The 21,979-nt window shown below is 43.6% G+C and overlaps 1 protein-coding gene and 1 long non-coding RNA gene across 3 annotated transcripts in view; one reads left to right on the top strand and one right to left on the bottom strand.

Moving 5' to 3' along the window:
• Nucleotides 1-240: 240 nt before the first annotated feature.
• Nucleotides 241-21,979, top strand: part of LOC118082391 (uncharacterized) — a 28,693-nt gene continuing 6,954 nt past the window's right edge. Inside the window, exons 1-2 of the long non-coding RNA XR_004692258.3 lie at nt 241-481; nt 4,189-4,261. This is a non-coding gene — a long non-coding RNA (uncharacterized LOC118082391). The remainder of the gene's footprint in view (nt 482-4,188; nt 4,262-21,979) is intronic.
• HPCAL1 (hippocalcin like 1) overlaps nt 16,317-21,979 on the bottom strand; it is a 74,717-nt gene continuing 69,054 nt past the window's right edge. For both annotated transcript variants that reach the window (XM_035109859.3, XM_035109858.3), the window contains one exon: nt 16,317-17,443. In XM_035109859.3, the coding sequence (XP_034965750.1) occupies nt 17,346-17,443 (98 nt within the window). In that variant the 3' untranslated portion in view covers nt 16,317-17,345. The remainder of the gene's footprint in view (nt 17,444-21,979) is intronic.

Here is a 21,979-nt window from a genome sequence, read left to right as displayed (position 1 = left end):
GTAGCTTGTGTTAAAATCTCTGTTTCAACCCCTACTGACCTATTGAAGCACAGGTCTGCTTCTGCTATCCTATCCTGAAATTTTGTTCTGGCTCTCCTACTAGACACCAGAGCCTTGTAGGGTAAGCAGTCTCAGAAAGCTAGCATGCTTGACTCTTAATTAGTGCATAAAGGGGTTAAAACCATAGAGCAAGCTGCCCTGTGAGGCTTAGCCTATGTCACTTCCCCTCACCTTGGGAGGAAATAGGTAATCAAGCCTTTTTTAATCCCACTCCACATGTGGAATTCAGCATGTGAGGAGGTCTCAGCAAGCCAGCCAGCTGTATGGTTTTTTAACCAGCTTATTTTGTTTCAGACAAGAATGGAGTTTGAAACTAGTATTTTTTTCTATGCCAATAGTTTAGGAACTTTTACCTTTTGTAACTAAGCAACGTTTTACAGCTGTATGGAAAAACACATGGATCTGACCTTGGAAGAGTTTTGTAAGTAAACCATTTTATGACTTACCAAATGGGTGGTCTACCTACCTCTGTACCAGGGCACATTTTAAAGGTTTTGCAGCCTATATTTCCACACTTTGTTCTTTACTGCATGTTTTGCGAAGTTAAATATCTGTTGTGGTTTTCTCACCAAAGAGTTCTTGCCCCAAACTTGGCTTTCAGGATCCCAACAAGCCTAGCCTTCCAAACTGAGACTCGCTCTCTTCTCCCTTAGTGTTGGAGGCTGGTTTTCCCATTATTTCTGAGCCAAGTGATTTGTCTACTTTTGCAAGTCTTTGGCCACCAAGCCACAATTGCTTCCTTTCAGGTCGTGTTCCTCATTCCCCTTCCTCTGCTGCTGTCTACTTTTGGCTGCCCACCACAAACATCAAGCACCAACCAACACAGACTGACCCCGGACTGTGTTGCTCCCAGGCTTTTATTACCGTCTTCTGGTTCTCATTGTCTACCCCCAGCCAATCACGCTGTGGAACTGAAAATTCTAAACCTGCCCTTAACCAACCGGAATGTGTCTTGCCTTCTATTCTTTTGCATACGGAGAGTTCTATCTCCAACGCCACCTCAGTTGTCAGCTGAGGTTCCTCAGTGGCAGTTAAACCGAATTTCCCTCGGCTTTCCCCATCAAACACATGACAATACAAATGAAAGAACACGTGACAATGCCCATTAACCATTTCAGCTAAACAGGGTTTCTTCACAAATACCACTATGTATAAAACTGGGGTGGACCGTAGTTAGCTCAATGGGGATAAAGAAAAGCGAGGAGGGAGGCAAACAAATTAAATGAAAATAATAATAATATAAACAAGGGCCTGAGGGAAAGGGGTGCAGGTGGAGATGGAAGTCTAGGAAAGGTGGAGGAAGGAGGGCGTAGGAAAGGAAGGGAAAGATGGGGCAATGGAAAGGGAACAGAGGAAGGTTTCTGTGAACTGCCCTGAGACCTCCGGGTATAGGATGGTATATAAATTCAATAAATAATAAAGTAGGTGCCTGAGAGAAAGGGTGCAGTAAAGCCAGTGGAGGAGAGATGGAGGAAGCATACTAAGGGGGGAAATTGAAGGACACTGGGACGCGGGTCTAAACCAGAGCCTAGGGCTTGCCGATCAGAAGGTAGGCGGTTCAAATCCCCGTGATGGGGTGAGCTCCCGTTGTTCGGTCCCAGCTCCTGCCCACCTAGCAGTTTGAAAGCACGTCAAAGTGCAAGTAGATAAATACCGTATATTCCGGCGTACAAGGCGACTGGGCGTATAAGACGACCCCCCCATTTTCTATTTAAAATATAGAGTTAGGCGAGCGGGCAGCTCGGTTCACGGGGGACCCGGCGTATAAGACGACCCCCCCAATTTTGAAATGGTTTTTGGGGCTTTAAAAGTAGTCTTATACGCAGGAATATACAGTAGGTACTGCTCCGGCAGGAAGGTAAACGGTGTTTCTGTGTGTTGCTCTGGTTCGCCAGAAGCGGCTTAGTCATGCTGGCCACATGATCCAGAAGCTGTCTGCGGACAAACGCTGGCTCCCTCGGCCAGTAAAGCGAGATGAGTGCCGCAACCTCAGAGTCGTCCGCAACTGGACCTAATGGTCAGGGGTACCTTTACCTTTACCTTACTGGAATGCTAAAAGGGGGGAAGTGGACTGGGACTGAAATAGAGACAGGGACTTGTCTTGCCTAGGTAGGCTTCAACTCAGTTTAAAGAACTGTGGATATTGAATAAAACACCAGTGTGAACTGTTTAGCCATCGTTGTTCTGGAGCTGTGTGTTAAGGATTAAACTTCAAATTGCTTTTCCAAAGTTTCCCCCAGAGGTTAAAATCTATATTGTGTCCTATATCTATTGCCCAGTGCTTCATAGAGGCTTTGACTAAAAAACAAAACAAAACCATTTTAAGTTGCAGTGAGTTGTTAAATTGTTGCTTCAGCTGTTTTGTAATATTTGTATTTATAACTTTTTCTTTTTGCCAGACCTGTCCTAGGAATGGTAATTGGCCATTTAAGGACGGGGTACTGTATACATTTCAGAAACAAAACCATAAATAATATCAGGCTCCAACATTAAATCCTTAATTTCATCTGTTGGTTTTATTACATGGCCAGAAACTTTAGATACACTCAAAAGTGTAGGAGTTACATCTGGGTCTGAGGGTGAACACCAGGAAGAGTAGACTTAACATACAAAATTTGTCTTAGGGCAGGAAAATATTGAGAACCCTTTAATTTAAAATAAAACAACTTTAAAAGCTCCTCATGCAGTTTTGACGTCATTTGCCACTAGGTGGCAGCAGTGCTACATGCAGTACTTTTTTCTGTCTGCTCCTTGCTTATGGTAGCTATGGGCTACATTTTTGGAATCACAAACATGTTTTCCCACGGTTCATATCTTGAGCCAGATAAGCTCACCAATGATGGGAGATGAGGAGGCAAGAGCTTTAACATAGCTGAAGAAATTCAATTTTGGGTAATTCCACATGGGTGTTTTTTATCATAGAAAAGTGAGATGAGCGTTGCAACCCCATAGTTGCCTTTGACTGGACTTGAATTGTCCAGGAGTCCTTTATCTTTTACCTGTGGGTTGTCTAATCCAACTCCCTGCAAAGTCAGATGGCTTTTTCTTAAACATACTTTTTTTTTTTGCAGCATCTACATGACACTGTTGTCATTAAAGTGCCACTTTGTATTTTGTCCCATTTTATCCTTTCAGGATGTAAATCAATAATGATGGCTCCAGACAACCTGTTTATTGAGCATTCATTCTGATTGGTTTGCAGGGAGATAAACTGATATTTCATTTCATTTCATATACCGCCTTTCTACATTACTATAGGCAAGGTGGTTTATAAGCTGAAGAAACAAGACAGCAAAGTTCACACATGTAATAACAATCTGATCCATTACAAAAAAGGGTAGCTTTAAAATAAACAATTTATTTATTTATATTATTTTATTTATTGAATTTATATACTGCCCTATACACCCGGGAGTCTCAGGGCGGTTCACAGAATAAAATCAAGATATAAAACCACAAAATACACAATAAAAATAAAACAACTCAATAGCCCCCCCCCAATAACATTTTAAAAGGGCATAGTTTTAAATTTATGTCAAATAAAGCAACATTCAATAATCCATTAGAATATAATAGTAAACAGTAAAATTAAAGATCGGCAAATAATTAAACAGTTTACCCTTATCAATGACAATAAAGAATTACTAAACTATAATCAATAAAAATAACAGCAAGACACAGTTTCTAAAATAACACAAACCGTACAAAACCATGTAAGTGGATCAAATTGAGAAACAAGGGCACACAACTTATTATTTTATGTCCCTGAACTCCTCTCTTCCCAGCTGTTTCTGGTGTTCTCAAAGTAATGGCATGAGAAAGGTTCCTAGGCCTGGAGGGTGGGGCAAGGCAGGTGGAAAAAGCCATTGCCTGATGAGCAGCAGAAAGTCTCTCTCCTCTCACAGTTCTTCATCTGGAGCAGCTCCTTCAGGGCTGGAGGGCAAGTGTTATTCTACACTTTCCAGTGATTTTGAGGCGATGGGGCTACAGAGGAGGAGGAGGAGGAGGAAGTAAAGTCTGTTGTGTAAGTGGAACGGGAGCATTGGCTCTATGTTGGAAGTTGCAGTGTGAGGTATTATCAGTATGCTAATGGCACTTGCTTCTTTTTCTCTTTTTCATTAAATACAGATGAAGCTGTGGAAATTCTGAATTGTCTGTGATCAGCATGGAGACCAGAAAACAGAAGCTCAATCCAGATAAGGTAGAGGTTCTGTGGGTTCATCTAGTGTTCAACCTGTTTTTGGATGTCTTTGCATACCACCTGTTCACTGCAGCCTTATCTACAGAAACTTGTGGGGTTTGTCTGTAGCATAAAATATCTTTCAGTAGTCTGCATAGAACAATAACTGCTAGATAGAGATAGCCTGGTCCCCGTTATCTATGCCATGGTAAATCTTGTTCAGATTATTACAATGTGTTGCACTTGGGACAATGTGCTGTACTTACGACTGTTGCTAAGGACCTTTTATTAACTACAATTTGTGCAAAACACAGTAGCAAGTTTACAGGGCGTATTTCACCTGTTCTCAGGTCAGGGAGCTGCATACTGCTTTCTGGTCAACTATTCAATAAGCAAAGTAACTGTATAAAAAAAACTGTTGCCACATTAGTCCCAGAAAACCGTGAAGAGATAAAATAGCTAAGGCGACAACTTTCAAGGGACCAATTTTCTGCATCAGTAATGGTTTATAAATTAAACTAGTGTTACATAAGTAAAAGCTGACCCACTGAAAGAGTTGTGTAGTATTATCTGAATTTCTAGCTTGGCTTATCACCTCTACAAACCAGAATGGGAAAATACTCTGATTCCAAACAAATAAAATGAACAGAAGCCTAGGAATCTGTCCAACAATAAGTCAGACCACTGGTCTTTCTAGTTCAGTATTGTCTGAACTGACTAGCAGCAGGTTTCCTTTATTTTAGGCAAAAGCCCTTCCCAGCCCAACCTAGAGATGCTTGGGATTGAACCGGTGATCTTTGCCATTATAAAGCACCCTACCATTGAACTATAACTTCTCCCAAAACCCCTGTAAAATGCTACTTTCCAGCTGTCCATTGAGACCTAAACCAAATGCAAATGTCCCTTATGTCTTACAATGCCCCTTGCACTTCAGCATGTCAGAATGCAGGTGGCACATTCAGAAGCCCACTTGAACTCTCATAACTCAGAGCTGCATAGAGGGAGAAAGAATAAAATGTATTGGCTCTCATCCTTAGGGCACCAGCATGCCTGTTCATAGCAGTCGTGTGTTTATCAGACTTTTAGAAAACAATGCAAGATTATCCAAATCCCCAGATAATCTGTAGAATGAATGTGGAGTCCACAGTAGGATTTCTAGATGTACAGCTGAATCCTAATACATAGCTGTCAAGTCCCCCCCCCCCTTTTTAAGGGAAATTCCCTTATGCTGAATAGGCTTCCTCGAGAGAAAAGGGAAAACTCGACAGCTATGCTAATATTAAAACAGAAAGCCTTTCAGCAGAAAGCACCAGCTCCTACTAGAGTTCATTGGAAGCTGCTGTTTCAAATGGAAGGTCCAGTAGTAAACCAGGGGCAGCCAATGTGGTGCCCTCCAGATGCTGCTCACATCAGTCCCAGGCAGCATGTCCAATGGTGAGGTGAGTTGTAGTTCAGCAACATCTGGAAGGCACCACATCGGCCAACCCTGTGGTAAACAGTAGCATAAAGTGCACACATGGGAGATGACAATTAGGCTCTAAATCTTTTAAGATTCCAGCCTAAACCTAGGGCATTGAAAATATATTCATTAAACATTTCTAGTGATTCATATGTTGTTTGCCAACTGCTTGTCTGGAGACTGTTCCATCCATCTGTAAAAGTGTGATTCTGTGAGAAAGTAAGAAAACTGCATTCATGCAGAAAAACACGTGATGCAACAATCCCATTAATATGCAATGCAAAAAAACACCCTGTGTTTGGTAAAGGTGAAAGCTGTTTGCTGGTTTTTTTTTTTTGAGGGGTGGTGGTTGCATATAAAAAATGCAGAAGGTAAGTTGCATGCTCCATTGTTCCACAACCTCACACAGAAGCCTTAGCTTTGTCCTAAGGAAAATACTGGAAAGCATGTTCCATAGCTGTGCATCAGAGCTAATGGATAATATTCAAACATCTTACGTACTTTTTTTAAATCTCTGTGTTACATTTTTATTGTGGTCCCCTCCAGATGTTGTCACCCCTGACAATTGGCCATACTGGCTATGGCTGATGAAAACAAGAACATCTGGAAAGCACCCTATTGGTTACCCCAGTATTAGAAGGTTCAAACTGAAACTTCTCACTCATATCCCTAAACCTCTTTGTTGCCCTTTCTTGATGTGCTAACAATCTTGCTAATCTGTCCAGGTACACACTGAGCCAGGCAGAAAATTCAATTCTTTTGTGGGGCCTTTCCGTCTGCCTCACTAACTCCACACATGAAACAGGAAAAAGAATTTTTCATGGGTACATCAAGGTGTTCATATTTAGTATGTCAAAAAGAAGGCCTGGCCAGCATTTTACTCTCTGGAATTTTGGGTGTGGGGTTACACACATCATATGTAAAAACGTTTTTACAGGAGTGAGCATTCAATCATAGGACCTCCCACCTGTGCTCTGAATGGTATAGCGCAGGGATCGGCAACCTCCCGCCCATGGGCCAGATATGGCCCATGGAGGCCGTTTATCCAGCCCACGAGCCGCCGGTGAACCGAGCCACCTGCTCGGCAAGCCCCCCACACACTGCGGTAAACTGGTGCAACGCGGTGCAGAGACTCTCCGAGCGGCGCCGGAAATCGCGTCTACGCAGCTGCAGAAGCGATTTTTGGCGCTGCGGACATTTTGGAAATAGGCAGCCAGCACCGGAGATCGCTTCTGCACAGCCGCGGACATGCGCAGAAGCAATTTCTGTGCTGCGCTGCCCATTTCCAAAATGTCTGCAGCGCCAGAAATCGCTTCTGTGCAGCTGCGGACATGCACAGAAGCCATTTCCAGTGTTCCGGACATGGGCAGTGCGGCACTGGAAATCGCTTCTGTGCCAGTACGGCCCAAGGACGATAGTCTGTGGGAATCATCTGGCCCACGGGCAGAAAATGTTGCCGACGCCTGTATAGCGCTACCTTTGGCAACCTGGTGTTTTGGACTACAACTCTCATCAGCCACAGCCTACACAGCTGTAATGGCTGGAGCTGATGGGAGCTGTAGTTCAAAAGAGCTGAAGGCCACCAGGGAAGCAAAGAGTGGTACAATACAGTGAAGAAGACTATGTGCTATTTGTTCACATTTGCAAAAAACCAAAAAAAGTTACTTCTTACTGAAGGCACAGGGAAGAGATGGTTAAAGTTAGTGGTTTACTAAAGTGAAAGAACAACAAGAAGAGTAGAGACCCAGTTGCAATGTTTGAATTGCCTGGCAGGGCTAGAAATGGCGTACATGTGTGCGTGCATACACAGGCCCCGAGTAAACGTAAAACTCTGAGCAAGCACTATACAGCCCACTGACCAGTGAAATGCAATCAGCACTGGAGCAAAAAGCATTCATTATTTAACCGTGTATAATGACACTATACTGCTACATAGCAAGGAACTAAGTATATATTCTGGAGTATTTGGCTAGGGTACCTGGAACAAGAGTGTTTAAATATATGCATTTCAACCAGAGACTATAAATCTTACTCTTATAATTAGGATGCTAGCTGGCACTACATTAAGATTTGTAGGTATATCAGGTTGAATAGCAGTCTGGTTACCACAATTTGTTATGGACTAGAACAGGCACCCCCAAACTGCGGCCCTCCAGATGTTTTGGCCTACAACTCCCATGATCATTCATGGAGCTTTTTGCATCGTTGACCCATAAGTTCCATAGAGTTGCTAACAGAACCAGTGGTCAGGGAAGATGGGAATTGTAGTCCAAAACATCTGGAGGGCCAAAGTTTGGGGATGCCTGGACTAGAAGGACCTTTGGTCTGATCTGGCAAGTGTCTTCTATGTACTTAGAACATGTAAAACTCCATTCCCAGACCTATATTGGAGCCAGGATTACATGTGTCCTTTTCACTTTTATCTGGCCTCAAATGTTGTCCCATAGAAGAAGGTGGCATGATAAGCAAAGGTGGCCACTGAATGAACTTTTGGTTGGAAGAGTTCAGGAAAAAACCATCTAAATGATACATTATGCATTGTGTATTTTATAGATGTGTACAATGAATATTTAAAAATCCATAGTATCCAGGCATTTGGGCATGCATGAATGCACACAGGGCTCCTGTGCTGAATCATTCATGGAGCTTTTTGCATCGTTGACCCATAAGTTCCATAGAGTTGCACCCACTGCATTGAAGGCACTTGTGTTTCTGGTCTTGAGGGATCACTCATAGTCCTCTCCCTGATAATTTCAGGGATTGATCTGGGACATACGAGTAAGGTGTTCCTTCCTGGATAGGGCTTAAGGTATTCTGGACTAGTACAAAAACTTTGAACCTAGCCTGGTAGCAGATGGGAAGGTCTTTTAACCCTGATGTAATGTGTTGGAGGCCATCTGTTACCACCATCGGTCTAGTTGCAGTGTTCTGCACTAGCTAAAGCTCCGGACCAGACCCAAGGACAGCACAACAAAGAACACATTGCAATAATCCAGTTGAGGTTATTGACTACAATGATCAGCTTGTCCTTGTGTCCTACTTTCTAGGGGATACTTCTCTATTTGAAAAGCTCATCTGCTTAAAGAGATGTCCAGGCCAAGTCTTAAAGATAAGGAACTATAAAAACAGTGAGGAATAGGGGCCTAGAAGTCGCCCATCCACAGTTAGCACCTAAACAGCAGCCTGTGCAGATTTACAGATCAGCTGGTCACTGTCTTGCCCAGTATGCAGTGAATTATATTTCTGTTTTAATTACAGTATTTCCCCTTCAGTTTACTGCTATGCACAGACATCAGCATATGCAAATCTAAATCCCCCTTTGCCCCCCTTTTTTGGTAATGCATTTCCCTTTTGGGGGTGATGTGTTAATGGTTGCTGTATTTTGGGCTGCTGGACTTGGCTAACTCAGCCAATCATCTTATTCTTAGTAATATCATGTACAAAACAAATATTCTACTAGTGAACTATGCAGCATTGCATAGGACAGATCTGTAGAGAGAAACTTGTATTGGTCCCCGCCTCTCGCCTTCTGCTCTGTATGTGCACTATGTCGTAGTTGTGATGCCCTGTGGTGTGTCCCTTGGCTTGGTGCCCAGCGCGGGGGGAACCTGTCATGCTGCTCTAAATCTACCTCTGACCAAAGCACCACAGTTCATATATGACTATAGTAGGTCTGCATTGGCAGTAAAACTAGAGAACATTTTAGTAAGCTGGTAACTTTTATAGGCGTATTTGCAATGTTAGCATTGGTAGATTTTGCATGACATGCACTTAATTTAATTTAATGGATTTCCCAATATTGGCTATAATCTGACACTAGTTGATGTTGCGGAGGGTTTCGGGGTTGACTCTCCTTACGTCATGGGGTGGTGCCCAAAGTCTGCAGCCTTTAAAGAGACTGTGGATCCAGAGGTGCATGACAACTACCACTAAGTTGCAAATAACCCCTTAGAATCATAGGATCATAGAGTTGGAAGGGACCCCAGGGGTCATCTACTCCAGCCCCTTGCTAGGCAGGAATCTCAACTAAAGCATCCTTGACAGATGGCCACCAACCTCTGCTTAAAACCCCCTGAGGAAATTGGGGTCGGGTGCCAGGTGGGAAGTCCCATTGACCTAGCACAAGTCTTTGTGTGGGCTTCCACTAGCAGGAGTAGTTAGCTGATTCCTGCCCTCAGCATCACTCTCAAGAATGGAGAGAATAGGTTGACCTTGGAATATGAAGTATGGAGGAGAGTACTATGAAATTACCTACAAAATCTGTCATCTCTTCTGCCTGTGGGAAATTGCAGTGATTTATGCAGAGATTTTATTGTGGTGAGTTTTGTTCATACAACTTCAGTGGTTGCATCTCTTGGATTTCCAACTGCACTGTGCAAGTGATGAGGCAAAACAACAAATAAGTCTTCCTAGTTCACTGGCATTACTGTACTAGGAGCTTTGTTTTTTCCTTTTAACCCCTTTGCTGTTATTTGCACATTTGAAGCCACTCAGAGGCATGGTGTTAGTGTCTGTTTAAAATTGTGTAACCTTTTTGTTCAAACGATCTCCAAACAGTTTATAACAGATTATAAACAAATACACTGAAAACAGTGTTCGAAACTCCCATTGTTCTAGATGCATTTTGCGACAGGGAATTTCATTGGCACGAGCAGTTTCTGAGCAGTTTTGGTCTGTGCCTACACATGGAAGCTGCTACATATGCAAACCAGTTGTCTACACTGAATGTGGCTAACAGCAGCTGAGGATGTCATTGCAGAAACTCCATGAAATAAGGCTTAGCCATATGATCAGTGATATTAAAATGTGGTGCCCTCCATTGACTCAGTATTGGCTCTAGCTATTTTTTTTTTGTATTTAAGTCCAAGTCAAAACATCTTATTTATATTTTTCCACCCAAGCGATGGAGGCTGGAAGCAGGAAAATGAAGCTCCAACCTGCAATTCACTGCAGGAAACGACTGATTCATGTACCTTGCTGTGACTGCTGCAATGCAGCTGCTAATGAAAAGAAACAATTGTCCACCATCTCTGCACAGTTGCCATGCAACTTTATGAAGAAAGCCTCCTAAATATGACCAGTCTTTAGAATCAACACCAGCACTCGTTCCATACATTTGCCCCAGTGAGTCACCACGTAGAAAATCCTCCCAGTTGGCTGTAGAAAGAGGTGTTCTTTGAATTTCCCGTCTAGTTCTTTCCTTGCTTGTGAGTTACGAATGGAGAATGAGACCACCATTCAGCCTGATAGGTTGTTTCCTCACTAGAATAATAAAATAGTCAAGCTATGGCAAGTGAATGAACAAGATCTGTGGAAGAATGGAGAACAATCCACTCACTGAAAGATTTTCCTGGATAACAAAGGTACTTATAGCATCTCTGTTTTCAGTTCATAGGGTCTTTTCTACAAGTCAGTTACATTTGGTGTGAGATACTGCTATTATAGGCACTGTGAGTTTGGGGGCGGAGTGAGAAGTGGGGAGAGAAGGGGGTAGTTCTGTTTCCGTCTTTTGCATAATGTATGTATGGAATTTTGTGTCAGCGTCGCGTGGATAGGTTCTCTATTCATTTATTTTTGTTGGTGCTGTGGGAAATTGGGGAGCCCAGAACCATGGTTGGTTGCAGCCAATTTTGTTTATTTGTGTAAGGGGGTGGGAGTTTTGGGTCAAATTAGCCATACCAATCTGTATACTGTCAGGGGAGTTATGCTGTTGTCTTGCTGGGCTATACTGTATATGTAATAAAAGGAAGCCACACTAGGGTGAAGGCATCCTCTTCTCCCCGTGCTAGTTTCAATTGGTTGGTTAGCTTTTCTAGTATGGCTGTTTCCCATATAGTTTGGTACCAGTGGTCAATGTTCATTCTTGAGTCCCTCCAGTGTCTAGTTAGGACACTTTTAGCTGCTGAGAGTAGGTGGCTCATGAGTTCTTTATAGTGTGAGTGTGGATTGTTGTCTTGAAACACTGGCTTAGACCAGAGTTTAGACCATTGGGTTTGTGGGGTCTTGGACTAGTATTTTGTATATTGTTGATGCCAACCCCTTACTATGTCCCTCTGTTGTATCAGAAGTTTTTCGAAGGTGGTTGGGAGTCTGGTGGCTGCTGCTTTTATTGCTGGATTATTTAAGAAGGCATATAGTTGGTGATGTATCAGCCAGAATATTTGGATGCCCCCTAGTTTGTCTTGTATTTCTTGTGTCGGCATGGGTTTGTCATTTTTGTAGAAGTCTGTTAGGCTGTGTAAGCCTTTGGCTTGCCATGTTTATATTTGGAAGCTCGGGCTTCATGATGGAATAATGGGGGGTGGGCTGAGGGGATTAGTGGGGAGGGTTTGGGGACATTTTCTCTACTTTTTCCATCCATGGACTGTGTGAACCTGTTTAATGTTGTGGAAATTTTCCTTAGTTTGTTTTGGAGGAATGGGTACACTGTGGAAGGGGTGTTTCTGATTTTGATCTCTATGTGCACCCATTGTTTCATTTTGTCTTCTAAAATGTATGGGATTGTGTGGTACACTTGGCTGGCGATGTAGTATAATTCTATACTTGGAATTCCCCATCTTCCTTCTGAGGGAGTTTCTTCATAGCTTTTTGTGTGAGAAGATAAATGTAGTTTTTTCTGCCACCTACAGAGTTGGGTTGGGAGAATCCAAATTGGAAGGGTTTGTTATAAGCAGGTCACTTTGGGGGAAATTATCATTTTGATCAATGGCTATCTTGTCTGGGAGGTTGGTTTTGTTCCATTTATTTAAGTCTTTGTTGATTCCAGCCCTAGGGAGTGGTATACCGTAATTTGATGAGGTTTCTGGTTATTTGTACCCAATGGTATTGAATTAGGAGCAGCACAGTTTATCTTTGTGGTGTCAGTGAATTCTTTTGGGATATGCGGGTGAAGGTGTTGAAACACATAGCCTCAGATTTTGTGAAATTCACTTGTAAGCGCAACACCGTTGTGAAGATGTTCTTTGGTTAAGGTAGTTGCTGTGTTTATGGGGTCTGGTGTTGTGACCATCAGGTTATCTGCAAAGAAGCCTCGTTTATGGGTTTTGCCTTTTATTCCCACTCCCTTGATGTCAGGGGTTGATCAGAGTCAGAATGCTAATGGTTCAAGGGTTAGGATGAATAGGAAGGGAGATAATGGACATTCTTGTTTTGTGCCTCTTTGGATTGCTATGGTATTGGAGTCCATTCTCTTAATCCTGATTTTTGCTGAAGCTTTAACGTAAAATTGTTTAAGGATTTGTAAATTGGGGCCAAATTTCATATTGGTTAATACCTAATAATTAGGTACAGTATTTCCAATTTCCATTCCAAAAAAAGCAAAGACTTTAAGGAAGCCCAGGGACATGATCATTAGTGGGGATTTGGTTGTTTTGCTGTGTTCAATCAAATCCACTAATTTCCTAATGGGGTCCGTTATATTGCAACCGGGGACAAATCCAGGCTGGTCTCGGATTAAGTTTGTGTAGGAAGCATTTTAAACAGTTGGCCAGGATTGATGTGAATATTTTATAGTCTTGATTTATCGGTGAGCTTGGGTACAGTAGTATGATTCTACTTTGAGGCTATCTTTGAATGGCTTTGGGATAGAGACTGTTTCAGAGGACATGTAAGTTTTAGGGATGGGGCCCCTTTATGATGTTAAACATGCGGATCATGTAGAGCACGGGTGTCAAACACAAGGCCCGGGGGCCAAATCCGGCCCGCCAGACCTCGTCATGTGGCCCACCGAGCGCCCCAGCCAGCGGGACCCAGCAGCGGGACCTTGCTGCTGAAGCATAGCGCCAACAAACAGCTGGGGCCGGGGGGGTAGAAAGGCGGCCAGAGCAGCGCTGCGTGGAGCGCCCCGAGCCACAGCAGGAGAAGGAGGAGGCAGCTTGCCGGGTCAGCGCCCGGCAGCGCTGCACAGAGAGTCCCGAGCCTCTAGGACGCAGCAGTGCTCTGTAGCACTTTGAATCCTCCTCCTCCTGCCACGGCTCGGTGCCTGGAAACGGCTGCTGCTGCTCCTGCTGCTGCTACTGAAGCATAGACAAAGCACCCAGCAGCGCCGCGTGGAGGAGGAGGATTCAAAGTGCTACAGAGCACTGCTGCGTCCCAGAGGCTCGGGACTCTCCGCACGGCGCTGCTGAGCACCGACCCGGCAAGCCTCCACCGCCTCCTCTTGCCTCACCTCCTCCTCCTCCTGCCGCGGCTCAGCCTCATGAACGTGAGCTCAGCAGCGGCTCAGCCTCACGAACGTGCAACTCTGAGGCTTTACACACTTCTCCTAAAACGGACACCCGCTGCCTCATGCTGCACGGGAAATGCTTTTTGCCCCTGGGTCCTTTCGCGCTCGTTTCTGGTGCTGAATCAAGGCAGCGACCCCCCCTTCCCTTTCTTTCTTCCTCTCTCTCGTTCTTATTCTTTCTTTCCCTCTCCTTCCTTCCTTCTTTATCTCTGTCTTCTCTCTTTTTTTTTATCTCCTTCTTTATTCCTTCTTTCCTACTCTTCTTTCTCTCACCTCTTTCCTTCCTCTCTCCCTCCTGCTCCCTCCCTCCTTCCTTCCTTCCTTCCTTCCGTCCGTCCGTCCTTCCCATCTTTCTTCCTCTCCCTCATTCTTATTCTTTCTTTCCCTCTACTTCCTTCTTTCTCCCTTTCAGTCTTCTCTCTCTTTCTTTTTCTTTCCTTCTTTATTCCCTTCCTTATTTCCTACTCTTCTTTCTCTCCCCTCTTTCCTTCCTTCCTCTCTCCCTCCCACTCCCTCTTTTCTTCCTTCCTTCCTCCCTCCCTTCCTTCCTCCCTTCCTCCCTCCCCTCCCTCTCCTCAGAAACATAGGATGCTGCTTTATACTTCTGGCCCTTAAACCCTGGAACCAGGAGAGCAGCTCCAGTGAGTCAACCTCAGCTGGTCCCTTTGGTGAAGGGTGGTGGCTCACTGGCCGAACATCTGTCCTGCATGCAGAAGGACCCCAGCATCTCCAGGTACTAGTAGCTCTGCAAAGGTCCTGCATGAAACCCTAGCGAGCCTCCACCACCCAGTGCAGTTACCAAAAATCATTTTTCAATAAATTGTACAATAATTGTACATTTGAATATCAACTTGCCATTATTCTGACTATGTTTCTGCTTTCAGAGCTAGTTATTACTTACATTATTACAAAAAACAGTAATAATTGAATGCAGTGACAATAATTTATGATAATAAAGAGTGGACACATAGTCCTACAGATACAACCGGCCCTTTGAGGGTGACCAAACTGCTGATGCGGCCCCCGATGAATTTGAGTTTGACACCCCTGATGTAGAGCATCAGGATTTCTTTGAATTTCTTGTAGAATTCTATTGTAAAGCCATCTGTGCTTGGGGCTTTTGGTTTTTGAGTCTCCATTTCCTTTGTGGTAGTAGGACTGTCCAGGAATTCTTGTTTCTCCGCAGTTAGGGTTAGGATGGTCAGTCCTGTTAGGAAATTTTTTATTTCCTGTTTGGTCAGGTTGTGGAAGGTACATAGGTTAGAGTAGAATCTAGCAAAATCTGATATTATTAATTATTTCTTGGAGGAGAATGTTACATTGCATCACCAAAAGGGATGGTAATGTATGCTTGGAGTGATTTGCCCCCTTGCACCTGTTTGCTAATAGTCTGGAGTTTCCCCCTCCATATTCGTAAAAGTGTTGTTTCAAGTATAGGATGTTGATCATTGTTTTATTAATTTCTAATGAGTGAAACTCCCTTCTTTTTTGTTCTATGAGTTTAATGAGGTTTTTTTGGCTCCTGTTTGTTTGTAGCATGTTGAGAGGGCCCTGATGCCCTGTTCTAGCTTGCTAATTACAATTGTTTGTTTTTTAAGGGATGCCTTTTCTTTTATACAGGCTCCTTTTATACAGGGGGGTTGTTATGCTGGCTACACCATTGTTTTGGAGGGTCTTTGAGACTCTCTCTTTTCACTTGATTTGTGGTCAGTATGGGGATAAAGAACCATGATGGGGTGGTTTGTATTTACTCCCCTATTTTGAGGGTAGCTTCTACTGTGGCATGGGCTGTGATTTTAATGTTACTGACGTTTGTTGCTTCAACCAGGGGGATCAGACCTGGTGTGAGCAAAATGCTATCCAGTCTGGCCATGGTGCCCAGATTGGAATGTGTGGCTGGTGTTGCCTGGGTTCTTTGACCTCATATATTATATAGGTCTCCTATTTTTAAAAGCATTTTTAGTAGTCTATAGGATTTTTTGATTGGGGGGGGGGTGTTCCTCAGAGGAATGTTGCCCATGGGGATGTGTAGTGGATGTATTGCAGGAAGATGCCTCTCCCATCTAAGTTGAGGTTGCCTCCTAGAATTGCTTCCCTTCAGAGAAGGAAATGAAGTCTGTTTTGAGTTTGGGGCATATATGGAACCAATTGTCAGTTTGTTTTTTCCATCTAGTGATCCCTTGGCAAAAATGAATCTGCCTTTTTTTGTCTTTTAATATTGTTGTGGCTTTAAAATGTAGGTCTCTGCTGAGCACACACTTTTCCTAAGCTGGTAGCCAACTGGAAACGATATTTTAAACCAAGCATTTAGCTCCTCACAACTGGCCCTTTTATTGCTTTCCAGAGAAACCCTGCCATGCACAAACCTGAAACATTGAAGTATGACACAGAGAGACAAGAAAATCAAGTCTTTATTTCAATTAACATTTCTTGGCATTAGGCAGATATTAAATAACACTGGAATGCACAAGACTATTAACAGAGATGGACCGCAACAAGGTAGGACGGCCATAGCAAGTGTGTGTCAAATCACCTCACTTCACTCAAATGCCATTTTAGAAACGCTGCAGCCACAGTAAAGTGGCACTTCACTGATAAACACAGAAGGAAAAATATTCATTTTAAATTTCATTAACACAGTAAAACGCTTGAACAATCAACAGTAAAAATGAACAAAGTGTTGCAATTGGTAATTAAACAGTGTTATTATCCACAAACAGCTACTCATGCAGTGCCTTAATGGCAACCTTGCTATGCATAAATATCACTTTAAAAAAAGAGAGATTTGAATAATCACAGACAACTAAAAGAAATGAAGCATGGATTCTACTTGATATATTAAATATGACCTAAATATAAAAAAAATTACTTCACCATATATATATATATATATATATATATATATATATATATATATGAATGGAAAGACCATTAAGTAAGTGCAAGCAATTTTCCTCATAGCAGGAAACTGGTATCATGCTCTTTAAGAAAATTCTACTCAATTTACTCCACATTTTATATCCGTTTTCTGGGAAGCAAATTAAAATGTCTGCCATTTGTGTTGGTCAAAAGGAACACATGGCATCTCTTTCTTAGGAGCTAACTAGAAAGTCATCTGTTCATATTAACCAAGTGATGTGCAATAAACCCCTCTTTAACCTGCCATTGTAAACATACCCTTCAGTTATGTTAGATGTGTAGAGTGAATCATAAGGGGAAGAAACAAAGGACGGGATAGTGGAAGGAGGAATTTGCATCAATGTTGGTGAGAGAGGAGTGAGGCTCTTTTTCACTTGGATACACAGACAATCTGGCAGTGGAATCTCATCCACTAGCCACTGAGGAATGGTTGAGAAGGCATCCATTTACGAGTAAAGCTTGAACAAGCCAGTAATTTTCTTTGCAAACTGTCCAGAGTTTAATTAGAACTGACTTGCACTGCTTGGATCACATTGTAACAACCGCACGATAGAGGGATCACTCTTGGCACCTTTAATAAACTCTTCGAGCGATAGTTTACCTTGAAGGGAAACAAGAGAAAGATACAAAATCAAATCATTTTCTCTGCCAATAAATGGCAGCCAAAAGTAACTTATAAACTTAGCCTGTCAATTATTGGCTTTTAATATACCTAATTAGTTGCCAATGTGTTTTAAGATGAAATATAAAATCTTGAAAAGATGAGCTAGGCAATTATTACGACAGATCTAACATTTCCCAGTTCAGGGTGCATTTAGATAGGATTGTGAACTTTGCACTCCAAATGATGGTACTAACAATACTTCTAGTTCCTCCTAATAATCCTTATTCTAAAGATCCTAGCAGACTGTTCTTGGGATGGGCTGTGTAAGGAAATCTTGATATGACGTAGACAATAGAACAATAATCAGAGTGTGAACCAGATAAGACTTTCACATCCATTTGCATATCCGAAACACTCAAGACAAATGCAGATATTTTTAATGGAACCGACATGAAAAGCATGTTTAATCTCAGTAGTGATTCACTGCTTCCTTGAACTGACACCATGCAGAGGTGTGAACCTGAATAAATCCAGATAGCAGCTGAATCTCACTCAGACATAGATGTTTTTGAAACAAATGTAGAACATCTCCCTTGCTCTTGCACTTGGCAGGGTCCCCAAACTAAGGCTCGGATGCGGCCCAATCGCCTTCTAAATTCGGCCCATGAACGGTCCGGGAATCAGCATGTTTTTACATGAGTAGAATGTGTCCTTTTATTTAAAATGCATCTCTGGGTTATTTGTGGGGCATAGGAATTTGTTCATATATTTTTTCCAAAATACAGTGGTGCCTCGCTAGACGAATGCCCTGCTAGGCGAAAATTCCGCTTAACGAAAGGATTTTCTGATCGGAGGTTGCCTCGCTATACGACGAGGTTTTCTCGAAGCGTGGCCATAAAAACCTCCGATCAGAAAATCAGGACATTCATCTAGCGAAAGGGGAACCAGCTGTAGCAAGTGAAGAAGGCAAAGGAAGATCAGCTGAGAGGCGCTGACAGCTGTCACCGCCTCTCAGCTGATCTTCCTTTGCCTTCTTTCCCTGCTGCAGCTGGTTCCCCTTTGTGTTCCGCTGGTCTCTGCCCCGGCAGAGACCAGCAGAACACAAAGAGGAGCTAGCGGGGGAGGAACTACTGTAGGTGTCCGCCCGCTTGCCTTCGCCAAGGCGGCGCTTTCTCGGCGAAGGCAAGCGGGTAGGCTAGGTAGGTGTCCCCCGCTTGCCTTCGCCGAGAAAGCCAGGTGCCTTCTCGGGGAAGGCAAGCGCCCTACGATCCCCCGCTGTGTGACAGGCGGGATGTGGGGAAAACGCAGGAAAGATCCTGTGCTTCCCCCACATCCTGCCTGTCACCCAGTGGGGATCCTAGGGGGCTTCTCGGGCCCCACTGTGTGACAGGCGGGATGCGGGGGAAGCGCAGGATCTTTCCTGCGTTTCCCCCGCATCCCGCCCGACGCAGCGGGGGATTGTAGCGGGCTTCTCCAGCCCCCAAGATCCCCGCTGTGTGACAGGCGGGATCCCCCGGCACTGAACGCAACTTCGGTGACGTCTGAAGTTGCGTTCAGTGCCGGCTTTTCGCGGCAAGACGCGGCGGTGGGGGAAGGTCTTTCCCCGCTGCCGCGTCTTGCCTGCCTCCCCCGGCACTGAACGCAACTTCGGAGACCTCTGTTGCCTTCAGTGCTGGGAGAGGCAGGCAAGACGCGGCGGCGGGAGAAGGTCTTCCTCCGCCGCCGCTTCTCGCCGGCATGGGGCTTGGCAGCGGTGGGGGGAAGGCGCAGGATCGTTCCTTCGCCTTTCCCCCACCCCGCCCGACAGAGTCGGATCCGACGAAGCTTCAGAAGCTTCGTCCGATCCGGCTCTGTTGTTGGCAGCAGCGGCGCTTGCTCTATTGGCTCGGGGAAGCGCCTGCCTGCCTTCCCCGAGCCAAGAGAACAAGCGCTACTGCCGCCACCAGTTCCCCCGGAGCCCATAGGAACGCATTAATTGACTTTTAATGCATTCCTATGGGAAACGGTGCCTCACTAGACGAAATTTTCGTAGGACGAATTGAGTCCTGGAACGAATTAATTTCGTCTAGTGAGGTACCACTGTATATTCCAGCCCCCCCACAAGGTCTGTGGGACAGTGAAAAAGTTTGCTGACCCCTGGACTATGGCATACAAACCAATGATGTTGATCTATTTCAGGCATCCCCCAAACTTTGGCCCTCCAGATGTTTTGGACTACAATCCCATCTTCCCTGACCACTGGTCCTGCTAGCTAGAGATCATGGGAGTTGTAGGCCAAAACATCTGGAGGGCCGCAGTTTGGGGATGCCTGATCTATTTGAAACTAAGTAGACATAAAAACCAACTACTCTAGTTTAGCTTATTTGCATGCTTGGCTATCTGCATCAATGGAAATATTTGTGCTTCAATTAATTCATTAATTCCAAATTAGAGCAGAACTACACATTATGAGAAACACAGGGCAACCTCTGAAAGTGACACCCTTGCTGGCAGTCCCAGATTATTTGCATTCACTATGACTCATTGCCATACCTTGGATTGTCCTGAATACCACCATTTGGTAGCCAAGCCCCAAACCAAAAGTCCTGTTGGATGCATTTTGGCTTGCCTGCTGATGAAATTGTGTGGTGATTGATAATATTGTCATTTATCTGTTTTAGACCCCTAAGCAGTAGAGGTGCCAGGACATTAGCTTGTTCGCCTCTGCATAGTTCCATCCTTATTTCAGACATTATGGTAGATTACAATGTTTAGCTGGGGGATATAGTGCGATGTTGAAAACCAGGTATCACCTAAACCTCACATGCATTGTGGTTCACAATATATTGCCAGGTCAAATATTATGAAGCTTATCATGATGTGAACTTCAAACTGGTTTTGGATGATTTGGTTGAACACAGATATAACCTCCACAGACACCATGTATTGCGGAGGCCATCTGTGCTGGATCAAATCATCCTAGAAATCCCAGGGATACAGCAGGACAGAAGTTACACAATGGAAACATGCATCCATTTTTCTCTCTTTTATAGCCTTTCAGAAGGTCAAAATTAAAAGTAGCAGGATCTCTGACTTAAAATTGTTATACTTGCCCTTCAATTAATTTCTCCCACCACTTGATGCTGCTAGAGAGAGAAAGATGCACTGTGCTTACTCCAAAATGCACTGGCGCCTGAAGTATTAATGAAATGCTTGTAAAACCTTGAGGAAGCTCTCCGAGCAGTCAAAGAGTACAAATACACCCAACAACTGTTACCCCACCTCTCCTAGGGTAAATGTTCTTCTAAGAGTAACAGCCAGCAGAGGACTTCAGTGAAAACTGGGGGGTGTCAGCAAATGAAAGGTATAGCATAACTGCCAGCTAGGAAACTCATAGAGCCTGTAATTCATCCCATGATTTCCTAGCAGGGAAAAGAAAAGACATTCTAGGCATAATTACTACTCTCCTGATTTTGGTGAAGTCCTCCAATAACTGCTACAGTGTTCTCCCTTTCCAGCTGAAGTTGGGGTGTTTTTTGTCATTGGGGAACAGAGTAGGACAGGGGTCCCCAAGCTAAGGCCCAAGGGCCTGATGTGGCCCAATCGCCTTCTAAATCCGGCCTGTGGGTGGTTCGGGAATCAGCAAGTTTTTACACAAGTAGAATGTGTCCTTTTATTTAAAATGCATCTCTGGGTTATTTGTGGGGCATAGGATTCATTTATATATTTTTTCAAAATATAGTTCGGCCCCCCACAACGTCTGAGGGACAGTGGACTGGCCCTCTGCTGAAAAAGTTTGCTGACCCCTGGGGTTGGAGCTGGGAGGGTTGGGATGAAGCAGAAAACTTGGGGAGGCTGCTTGAGATAGGTTGTATCTGGTTTAATTCAGCTCACAGTGATTTGAGCAGGGGTGGTTTCATGGTTGAGCGCCTCAGTTTAATATTCTCACCCCTTCTCAAAATGTGACTGTTTCTTAACAATGTCTACGTACTGCATAAGGCAGGGTTCTTCCTTTTCCAAAGCTGTTTGAACACTGTGTTTACTAATAGGTAGCTTTTATTTTAAAATATTCAATTTGAATCATTGATGCACATTTGCATTTGGTGCCTCTGGAGACAATTTTTTTTAAACCCACTAAGTATAACACATTTTAAGGCAATTTGTATCCCAGTTTTGATTGTTCCTATTATGATAATAACTTCCACCACATTTATTTTGCCAGAGGGGGAGGTTACTTATATTGGAAGTCATGTAATACCTAGCATGAAAGGGGGCTTTGTTCATGCCATTGTTATCAACTGAGATGTTAAATCTTTGCAAGGCTTGCACACTTCTACCCTTGTGGGAATTTACCCCACAATTTAATACCCAATTTAATATAATCACAGTTAGGTTTATGTTCTTCCTACCTTATAAATATTACTTCCTATTTTGATAACTACTATATTTGTATGCATTCTCTTATGCTATTAGGGAGAACATTTCATGGAATGAAAATCTTAGCTATTCCTAAGTCCTGCTGCAAGGAAAACCAGGGAAATTTTTTTTCTTGTT

Source organism: Zootoca vivipara, chromosome 3, assembly GCF_965207765.1.
Source record: "Zootoca vivipara chromosome 3, rZooViv2.hap1.1, whole genome shotgun sequence".
NCBI classification, from domain to species: Eukaryota; Metazoa; Chordata; class Lepidosauria; order Squamata; family Lacertidae; genus Zootoca; species Zootoca vivipara.
The sequence above is the reverse complement of the archived record's forward strand: the minus strand, read 5'-3'. Positions and strand labels throughout refer to the sequence as shown.